At 19.7% G+C, this 12,300-nt stretch overlaps 1 protein-coding gene across 1 annotated transcript; it reads left to right on the top strand.

Annotated features, from left to right (window-relative positions):
• Positions 1–1,181: 1,181 nt before the first annotated feature.
• LOC105364801 (succinate dehydrogenase assembly factor 4, mitochondrial-like) lies at positions 1,182–2,086 on the top strand. The gene is made up of 3 exons (XM_011502830.1): positions 1,182–1,266; positions 1,380–1,478; positions 1,859–2,086. Exons 1-3 carry the CDS (start codon positions 1,221–1,223, stop codon positions 2,026–2,028), a joined length of 315 nt encoding a protein of 104 aa, XP_011501132.1. The 5' UTR covers positions 1,182–1,220; the 3' UTR covers positions 2,029–2,086.
• Positions 2,087–12,300: the final 10,214 nt, after the last annotated feature.

Below are 12,300 nucleotides of genomic sequence, written 5' to 3' on the forward strand. Positions count from 1 at the left end.
GATATACATGACTATATATTCTTATGTAAGATTTTAAGTTATTGTATTGTGTTATGGTTTTAATGGATCTGTCTATAGTTTACAATTAAGTAGTATCGCATACACATCTCAGGGTTTATCCATATTTTAACAACTGGATTTAATTCAGTTTTCAATGTCAAAAATCAAGAAATGGAATTGAAGTGCTACTATTAGTCATACACATAATACAAATGATAATAGTGTCTGCATTATTATTAATTTAGATAATTTTCTTTAATACTTTGCAAATACATTTTTATTATCTATATAAAATGTCTTGTTTATTTCTATTTACCAAATTGAAATTAATTATTTGTCTATGATTTTTGTTGCTCAGTGAAATAAAATTCACTATCTTTTTTATTATTTTTACTAATTAATAAATTGTATTTCAGGTCATACTCATATTTGAAATATGAAATTTAGGAATATAAAAAACTTTAGTAATTAATATTATAAAATATACTTTAATTTTTTTTCACCTTTATTATTCAAAGAATTTTGTATAATCAAGTAAATAATTAATCATTATTACGAGAATATTTATAAATAACGTCTAAAATTAAACAAAATTATTTTTACCTAATCAGTTGTAAACATTTTTGTTTGATCTTTAATATTGATCAATTTAATTTATTTTAAATATGTGGTTATATCATTACTTATAGTAATATAATAATACAGTTTTGAGATTTTCTCAAAGTAACTAATTATAAATGTATAAATGGATAAGTTTTAATTAAAACATCAATTTTAAGCATTTCAATAAAAAATTATATTTCAGTATTTTGTATTTATTATTTATTATTACTATTTATTATTGCTACTTGTTACTTTATTACTACTACTTACCAGTAATATTTATTATTACTACTTACATCGTAAATGTATGACCGTTTTAAGTTTTTGGATTTTTTATAATTTATAAAGAATTAAAATTGAATTTCGAAAAGTAAATCATACTTAATTTGATTGGAATTGTTTCATTTTTCTATAGAATTAAATTGAAAAATTTTTTTTTAATCACGTAATTTTTTTTATAAAATTTTATCTAAATATAAATGTTATAATTATTAATAGTAATAATTACAATATATACAATATTCAAATAGATATAGCGCCTAGATATATTTTTGCACTTAACCTCAATTTTACATTTAATAGGTTAGTCCAATTCATAAATTTAAAAATAATTAAAAATGTTAAGAATAATACGTATCAGCAGTTTTGGTAAATCATATAATGGTATATATATATATATATATCTATATATAAGTGTGTATGAATAGAAACTTAATATGATTATAATATTTCATTGTAAAACCACAATTATAATTATAAATGTTCTAATAATATAGGAAGCATTCGATTTTATTCATCAATAGAAAAAAATGAAGACAAAGCAAGTGCTCGATTACAAGAATTTAGAAAAAAACTCAAAGAAGAGTTACCATTTGGTTTGTATATTGAATTTTGTTTACCGAATATCTAATTCTATAACACTTGAATGTTAATAATTGTAAAAATATATATTTATATTCACAGACGAAATAATACAAGAAGATTTAAAATCAAACGTTTCTCAAATGAAAAAATTTAGAGCAAAAGTTCCATTTGGTTTGTATAATAATTATATTTTTCAAAATTTTATTTTTAGTCTATAATTATGTTAATTTTATACAAAACTGTTTTTCATAAAAAGTAAAAGCAGTAGTGTGAAATTGTGTATAAATATTATATAATTTATTAAATTATATGTTTATTAACCGCATATTATTAAATTATTATACAAAATATATTAAAAATGCAAAATAATCGTTATTTATAATTATTGCAGAAAAATTAGAAGTATATGATCAAGGGAAACATCCGGATCAAGAAAGAGAACCCTTACAATCATTTCCAAATAATATTAATCCAGTAACAGGAGAAATTGATGGGCCTATAGGGCCTGAACCAACTCGATATGGAGATTGGGAGAGAAAGGGTCGTGTAACAGACTTTTGAATTATTTAATAATAAATATATATCTGAAATTACTAAAAATATTATCAAATTTTATATTGTATAAAATTTGTGATTGGTATATTAAAATTCTTTATTTAATAACGAATAACATTATATTTCATATATATATATCATACATGTATTAATTTTATTTAGATAGAAATTAGTTAAAAGTATAAAAGTTCAAGAATGTTTTGCCATATTTGTGTATACATATATAATTTTGCAAATGTAATATTAATAAGATATGAAGAATTATGATTGAATTATTATATAATAATTATATTACAACTATAATAAACTATGTTATTATTATAAATAATTCGATAGAAAGAAATTACTTTTTTTTATTTATATAACTAAAAAATATTTCTGTCTATATAAAATGATTAGTATAAAGTTATTCCATTTATTCAATATTTTCTCAAAAAATGTGTTTGCCATTAAACAATTTTAAATTTTAGTTTAATTTAAGATATGTTTGTAAATTATGATATTATTCATAATTAATTGGGAGTTTTTCAAGAACAGTTTGTTTTAATATATATTTCTCGAAAAAATTTTCTTATTATAATTATCTGTAAATTCTACTATAATAAAATAGAAGATAATGTTTAAAATCATTTATTTCAGACTTACATATTGCCTAAATTATTTTTTATTTTCTCTAATTTAATATGAATAATGATTTTTTTTTATTATAAAATAATCATGAATAAATAATAGTTTAATATTCCTAAAGTAATGCTTAATAATTCAGTTATATATTAATAAATTAATTTATAAAATTAATAGTAATACTAAATTTTTATTTTTGTAATTAATGAGATATAAATTTCAATTTAATTTAGTTTAAATTTTTTTATTGTGCTGAAAGTTATAATATTTATAATGTATCTTATGATTAGAATTAATAATTTGTTTTATATGTTAATATAAAATAATATCGTTAATATAATACCAATTTATAATTGTCTAAATATATATTAGTGGATTTTGTAAAATAATCCAACTAAATCTAAATTATAAATAATAAAATATATCGTTTTTATTTTTGATTTTTCATAAATTACATAGTTAAAATTTCTAACAATCAAAAGAATGTATTATAATTAGGATCAAATGTAATATAAAATATATAATACTTTTTATATTGTATATAAATTAAATAAATTTTATTATTTTGGAAACCATTTAGCCTTAAGTATTATTTATTTACATAAAAGTTCATACGTAAGGATTGATTATAGGTAGACTAGTACATGCGGCGATGGATCCATTTGTCGCATGCGCTAAGGTCTTATTGGGGGTCAATGATGTATGTAATATGAAAGCAAACTATATATCTTTTTATCCATCATAGTTCGAATAAAAATTTTTTTTTAAATTATCAGTTTTAGTTCATAATTTTTAATCAAGATAGTAAATTAATTTGTAAGCAGTAATGTAATACTATTACAGTACTTTTTGAGATAGACTGTGGAACTTCATTTGAAAATAGGGCTCATTTGCAATAACCATAAATAAATTTGTTTTGTGCATTATAAAATGGTTAAAAGTAACTTGAAAGTAATTTTCAGAATATATTTGACATAAATTGCTATACTTAATAAGATTAAATTAATAAATTGGTAATCATATATTAATTAAATGAGTCATTAACAATTCAACCTTAACATTATGTATTAATAATTTAAATATGTTGTATGTCAACAAAAATTATCTAAAATGTATAAATTAATGATACAACGATGGTTCAATAAGTAAAATTATAAATCTGAATTACAAATGTTTTAAAAAGAAATAATATGATAAATAAATTACCACTAGGTTTACGTGGTAAACTATTTAATATCAATCATTTTCGTATAGCACCTTTAAGTTAAAAATTATTTGTTTTTATTTTGGGGTCATGTTTCTTTCCACATATGTTTATACAGTATAGATTTATGATTGCGTAATTACGCATATTCTGTCATGAAAGAGTTTAATAAGTAGGTCTATAACAAAATTAATGTGCACAAAGAAACAGCAACGTCGACTCAATACGCTAGAATCATCAGTTTTTTCAGAGTAAACTAGAGATATACATTACTATCTGCTTTAAGATGCTATATTTTTTTCATTCTGTTTTCTTACATTTACAGGAATATACTCGAGGTCATGTACATAAGAGAGACAAGAGAGATACAGGGATTCAGCAGGTCTGATTTTGATAGATTCATGTGCTTTGATGTGTGCGATGTTGAGTTAATACACCTTCGTGCATATTCGCCTTTCATTAATCTTGAAAATAATTTCATCGACACGCTTTTGAGCTAGTGACATTTAAATGTAACTAGCGTAGGTGAACGAGTATAGATCGACTATTTCCACATGTTACATTAGTTTTATGAATATGCTATATACATACGTACACACACAACATTCAATTATGTAGTTTATGCTATTAATAGAATATTTAATCTGTTTGAAAAATGTTAAATAATTTAACGTAAGTACGATTTAGACTATGCAATGATGATTTTCTAGATACAAATTAAATTTTGGTACAGCTGCGATAAATTATTTATGAAGTTTGGAAAAGATTCTAAATTTTTTGTAATTATATTTGATTTTGTATTTTCTATTTATCATGAATAAATAACTATATATTGATGGAATATGAATATAGTTTTTAACATATTAATAAAATCATATAAGGTCATGAATATAGTGTTAATTTGATACTTTAAGCATTAATACTTTATTCTTCGTTAAGTGAGAATTAGTTCATTAATATTTTAATTATTTTTCTAAAATACGCAATTATAACATTTACGCAACTAAATTCGATTATTATCAATAAGCTATCTTTTAGTATTTAATATGGAATGGTTATCTTATGTTTGATGGAAATATTATTATACCGTTATTATTATATTATATGTATTATTATCATACAATTGTATTTTTGTTTTTAACTTATTCTTGGAATGCATCTACATCGTAAGATTTTTCTTCAACAGTGTTTTCGATTTTTTTATTTTTTGCTTGATTGCAACCTCTCGGGTTTTATTACATTGGTCATAAATTATTTGTCTAATTTCGCTTCTTTCTTTTAATGTTATTTGTCTTTGTTTAATTCCATAAATTGCATGCTACGTGGTTTTGTTGATAATACTATATTCGACAAGATTTTAGTTTTTTTAATGTTGTTTGTAGATCTTATAATCCTACATCTTATTTGACTGCACTCGGTTGTAGATGTGTGGTTTTATATATTCATGAACTACTTGTACAAGTTATTCAGATCTTTCATTTTATTACTGAATTACATCAAAATTTATTTAATTAGTTTAAACAAAAATACTTAGAAATTACAAGTTTTCTCGATCGGATTTTGTACATAGTTTAATAGTGTACATCATCACTAAATTTTTTTCCAAACTAAAATTGTTGATCTCTGAACTTATTGATGAATGATGATGAAGTTAAAGTCGATTTTATTTTAATTATAATTTATTAAATTGAATTTAATTTATTTTCTATTTTCTATTAATTTATTAAATTTAATTTATTTTCTGCAAATAATATTTAATTTGTAATCATTATAATATTTTGAACCAAATATAAAATATATGTACTGGTTATAATTATTAAATTAAGATTAAAGAAGCTACCTTATATCGAATTATTAAATTACTTATTTTAAAATTTTATATAACATGATATTGCCAGAGTATATTTATAAAAATTTATAATTGAATAAACTTCATTATTCTTTAATATATTCTTTATTTTATTAGATAAATTTGTATTTAATCATATTAAATTGAAAGAGTTGTTTGTCCGAAGGTTGAGAGAGGAGGGATTATTGAAATCTGATGGGATGTCGATACAAATCGCATTCTCACTTTTCATTAAAAATTGTACAGTTTTAAATTATGTATAAAATAAGATATTAATAGTCACTTTATAAGCCAATAGAATAATAATTTAATAATTTTCTGTTTAAAAGTTTGAAATAAATCTACTAATAAATTAAAAACGTTAAACATCGTTGAAAACAATTTTTAAAACAATGAGATAGCCAAAAAAGTTTGATAAATTTTCTGATGCGTGGGAAAAATTAGTTATTTTTATATGCATATGACATACTGATAAAGATACTTACAAGTAATGGAAAAAGTCTGTTACAGGTTTTAACATTGAGATAAGGTTAAAAAGTTCGTATGAATGTGTGCGTTCACTTGTTCCAAATTAATTTAAATTTGAGTTGTATATGGAAAATGGTCGAGGGAATTTGGTCCAAGCAGAAGTGAAATATCTAATATAACAATTTAGTACAACTATAATGATAACACATTAAGTAAATATCTTTATATTCTATTGAGATCTGAAATAAACTAAATAACTTAAATAACTTAAGATTTTCTAAAGAATATTAAAAGACTTTTTTATACATTAAAATTTAATTGAATACTACATGTAATTGTAAATAAATTATATACATTTTATTACAGTCCAAACAAATTTTAATTAAAATAAAGATAATTTTGGGTTAATTGCGCGTTTGTTTAAAATATTTGTTTAACTTTATATACTTTTATAATAATTTAAATAAATTTTTTAAATATTAGTTTATTTATTCCAATTTATTATGCTTTTAATATATATTATGTGAATCGTTACTGTTCTTCAAGTTAAGAATCTAAATATTTTCAAAAAATTACCAATACTAATTCAGTTCATGTTAGTCAAGTAATTTCATTTTAATATTTAATTTTTATTTTAATTTATCAAATTGTATATATATATATATATATATATATATTACATATTGAAATGTAAAGAAAATGATTTTATTTTAATTTTATGAGATTATATGATAGTTGAGATATTAGTGTCCTTGATATAATTTTGATATTAAAATATTGAATTAAACTAAAAGATAAAATAAAATTTGAATCTAAATAATATTTAGAGTAGTTAAGTATTTTTAACGCATCATAATATACATCATACATGCATGATATGCTTCTTTTATTCATTCAACTAATTAAATATCTATGATTTATTGTGGATGAATATAATTGTAAATAAGAGTATTTGTAATGAAAAACAATATATTGTTATATATATATATATATATATATATATATATATATTATTGTACTGTAATTAATATAAGTAAAAACTTGTAGTTATGTTAAAAACACAAGATACAATTGTATAATATGTAGGTACAGTTTATTATAGAATTTTTTATATTAAATGAGATAAAATTATTGTATAAGTTAATGAAATAGAGGAAAATTCAGATTTAATGCAGTAATGTCTTTAGTCATTGATGGATATCTTCGAAGTTATTTCTACATATTTTTCGTCTTTAATCCTCTTAATGTTAAATGAGTATGAGTATGAGTATGAGTACAATGAAATATAGTTTTAAAAAGAATTTGTTTGCATTTATATTAAACTCTTTCTTCATCCCAATGTGTATTTATAAATACATTTATTTAATATTGATACACTTATACACTTCTACAAAATCTAAATCATATATTAAAAATAAAATTTACTTTGTGTAAAAATTCATAGTATCGGTAAAAATTAAAGTCTTTCATTTAAAAGCAGACAAATTTCTTAAACTAATCCTTTTATAAAATTTTTTTATGCTTATAATATTTTTGTTTTTTATTATTTTTATTGAATAATTTATTAAGACTTTAGTAGAATTTTAGAACATATTATATTAGTACTAGAGTATTTTCATGCACTGAATATCCAACATATATTCTCTCTACATATAATCTCTACAACCATTTAATTAAAAATATTTACAATTAATAGAAACATTTATTACCTAATCAGTAAGTACACCTAATGAGTAAAATTTAATATTAAAGACTTTTAATATAAACAAGTTTTCTCGAAAATAAGATTTTTATAAAATAAACTTTTTATTTTTTTCTTTATTTCTCATTCTAAAACATCAGTTTGACAATTTATTCAATAATTTTTATTTGATAATTCGATAATCAAATCGGATATTTTATAAATTTTTTTTAACGTTTCAATTTACATATTTATTCATTTGTATATAGTGAATACAGTATCATTAATCATAAAAACAAGAATATTCTATTTAAATATAAATACGTATTCCTGCCTTTATTAAAAATTAAAATATATTATTTTACAAATAATTTCTCACATAGAATATTAAATGATAGTGTTTTTAGCAATGAACTTTTAAATTTATTTAATCGATTATATTCAATTATATAATCTAATTTGTCTGACGATCAATATATTGCATAAAGTTATGATTAATGTTTCTAATACGCATAAAGATATATATATATATATTTTCCATAAAGAATTTATTCGTTACATTAATAATCAATAATTTCTTAGTTAATGTATTAGGTAAAGAAGGTCCAATTCTTTATTCAATTTAAAATTTTCAATTTCATTCAATTTAAATTAGTGTATAAATAATAAATTATTGTTTTATTTTTATTCAAACATAGAGTTTATAAATATATTCATCTCATTTTTTTTATAACAATTTCATGATACAAATTTTAATGTTAAATTTAAATGGATAATTTTTCATTAAAATTTTATATAAATTTTGTCTATTTAAATTTGTTCAATTTTTAATTAATACTTTATATTATCATTATGGTTGTTAACACTATGCTTATTAAAATGAGTTTAACAAATCAATAATTTTCTGTTTTTATTTATAGTATTAAAAATATATATTTATACATTCTATATTAAATAATATTTAATTTCATTCTAACTTTTAATTTTGTATATAGGTTTTGTATAAAGTTAAAGCATATTATAAAATTTTGTATATTATTTAATAAAATATTAAATAAATCATTAAAAATTAAAAATATAGAATTATTTAATTTATTATTGTGGTGTATTAAATTTGAAATAAAATATATATTGGCTATGTGATTAAAACTTATTGTACTCTAAATTCATTATTATTTAAAAATTTCAGGAAAGGTTTGGAACAAAATACTTTAAACTTAAAAATGTAAAAACTATAGATTGAATATAAATTCAGTTACACTTTTCAAATTTAGTGTTTGTGTATTGATCTTTTGAATAATATATATATATATATACTGTAATATATTTGACATATTTTATTGTATTTAGTCGTAAATAACGGAAAACATATTCTACTAATGTGTATCAATACAAAATATTAATTATTTTAAATAAAAGTGAAAGTTTATGAGTAAGATTTTTCTGTTTATTATAAACGTTTCAAAATAAAAAGTATAGCTCTTTTAACATTTTCGGATTATTTGTTGATTTATATAATAATAATATTATTATTAATATTATTATTAATATTATTATTATTAGGAATAACAATTTTAATTAGATTTTGTTCAAAGAATAGTTTAATAATTGTATTTGCGTATTTGCATACATTTTTATTCATATTCGTAAGAAATTAGCAATATTCACCAAAAATAACTATAATTTACAATAATATATACAATATAATTTACTGTACGTTAGCTTTGTGCAGTTTGATAGCATTAACTCTGAATAAAACAATGATAAAGGGGTATCAAATCCTTATATTCAGTTAATTTTCTACAAATTATTTAAATATTGGATTATAATTATTCATAGCTAAAAATGTTGATTATTAAATTTAATTTTTACTAGATATATATTTTCAATCATTTTGTATAGTATAAAAATAAATTTTTATAATAACTATTTACAGTATATTTAAAACATTTCAGTAATATTTTTAATTTCGATTATAATTTTTAACAAATTTATAATACAGAATATTTATGAATTCAATTTTAGTTTTTATTTTTTTTATAACTTTTTTCAACTATTTTATATTTGCTATACTATACTTACTAAAATTGCTTTTCAATTCATATGAAATATGTTATAAGAACAGTTTAAATTCATATTCAAATTTTTAGACAGTGGCTTCTGCACATTGGTGTAATTTTTTATATTTTGATTTAGAATAAATTAACATGATCATAGCATTTTTAAAGTACAAAATAGAATTTTAAAATACATGATATAACAGCAAGTTTCTTAATTTCAAATGTCAATCATTGTTTAATTATATATATATATATATATATATATATATATATATATATATATATATATATATATATATATATATATATATCATAATCTAAATAATAAATCTAATTAAATAAATTAAGTTAATTGAGTTCAATTAATTTATTACTTCAATGGATATCATGTTTAAAATACAAATAATTTATATATATATATATATATATATATATATATATATACGATATTATATATTAATAAACCAATATATAATATTTTTTTAATATTATTAAATTTGCACTATTAATTTTTTAAGTACCTTCTGAAATTATAACGAAAGAATTAATTAACCATTTATGGGTGAACTCCTTTGTCTTTTATTTTATTCACAAAATTTGTTCATAGAATTCTACTTAAAAAATTAAAATAAGAGTTAATAAAAGTATAATAAAATTCTTAAGATAAAGGTAAGAGAAAATTGGTATTTATTGGTTATTATTTCTTATAATGTGTTTTGTAAAATTTACACTGATTAATTTTATCTCGACATATACGCTTATGTATTTTGAAAATAAATGAAATTTTTTTAAACATTAATTTATAAATAAATATGTTTATAAATACTTTTTTATAGAAATAAAATTATAGTATCACGATAAATTTAATATAATGCAATGCTTAAAAAATTTCATCTTTTAGACCTAATTTTTAAACACTAATTTTTAAACTTTTTATGTAATATTTCTTTAGAATATTATAAAAAACAAATGTTTTATGATATTTAAATATAATTATTTTGAAAGGATTATTTATTTCAATTTTTTTACGTTGTCTTTAATGTTCGACTAGTAACCAGGGAATGCATTTTATACAATTCTTGATATTCATTAATATCTTCTATGCCTTTCTATTCCTTACAAGCTTGGCAGAAGCTGCTTTTGAACGACACATCCATTACTTTTCCAATTACGTTCTCAATTATGTTAGAGATACGTTAAAGATATAAAAAGATTTTTTACTCGCCGAAAATATTGAGTTAAATGTTATTCTGCGGTAAAACAGCAGATTAAAATTAAATTGCTAGTTTATTGCTGTATTATTGGTTCTTTGTAATATTTTTTACGTAATTGTTCATTATTTATATTACAATGGTAATTACTTTTAATAGCTTGATAATTATATTAAATTTGGGTGTAATTGTCAGTAATTATGGTTTATGGTAACGTATGACCTTAAAATCTTTTAACATATAAGTGTATCAATATTATTATCATTTTTTAAGTTTTTTTTTTATCGTAACCAAAATCTTTTGTTTATATTTATCGATATGGTTAGTTTAATTAGGATAAATATTAATTTATAAGATATCAATTTTAATTTAATTAATTACTTAAATCAATAGGATTTCCTTCGAACAGCTATACATAGAATTTTATCAACATCACCATGATTTATTTTAAACATGAAATAAATGTTTGAATATTTATTTTCGCTAAAAATAATGAAGTTATATACTTTTTAGGTAAAATTATTTTTTAACTTCAAAAAATATCTTCAAAATCATGTCCAAATCATAATAAAACATATAAATAAAACATAAATAATGTAAAAAATAAAAAATAATAAGATATTTTAAAAATAAATAGTATTAACGGAAAGAAAAATATAAAAAAAGAAGTATATGAAGAAGAAATTAATAGCATTAAATAAAAGGATATCAGTTTTTTATAATACAGTACTGCAGTTTGTATTTATTCTTATATTAAAGAGAATATTTTGGGAATTATTTTACGTTTCCATGGTAGGTCATAATTGTTATACACATAATTATTATAAAGTATCCCTTTCATTAACATAACAGCAATTACTTCAATTTAATCAACTTAATAAATATTATTAAGTATTTCTCACTTTGATTAAAACTTAAATTTGTGATCACTTGCTTTGATTCTGGTGTGTCAAGTTTTCACAACACAATAGAATCTAAAAGTTTTTCTATTAATGAATAATCAATGTTTGTTTGGTAAATCCACCTTCTTTTCAGGTTTCTTTTCTGGTCCAAAGTGTTATCACTTCATGTAGTAGAAGAACTTGTTCACCAGAAATTCTAAGTCTACCGTATTACGGTGATTATACAGATAAGCTGATTCAGTTTACAGTATTTCAATCGTATTTTATTTTACAATAAAA

The sequence above is a fragment of the Ceratosolen solmsi genome, unplaced genomic scaffold (assembly GCF_000503995.2).
Source record: "Ceratosolen solmsi marchali unplaced genomic scaffold, CerSol_1.0 scaffold15, whole genome shotgun sequence".
NCBI lineage: Eukaryota > Metazoa > Arthropoda > Insecta > Hymenoptera > Agaonidae > Ceratosolen > Ceratosolen solmsi.

Coding starts and splice junctions, on each gene's coding strand:
- LOC105364801 (XM_011502830.1), top strand. CDS start 1,221: ATGTTAAGAATAATACGTATCAGCAGTTTTGGTAAATCATATAATG. Junction 1,267..1,379: donor TTTTGGTAAATCATATAATG/GTATATATATAT, acceptor CTAATAATATAG/GAAGCATTCGATTTTATTCA. Junction 1,479..1,858: donor CAAAGAAGAGTTACCATTTG/GTTTGTATATTG, acceptor TAATTATTGCAG/AAAAATTAGAAGTATATGAT.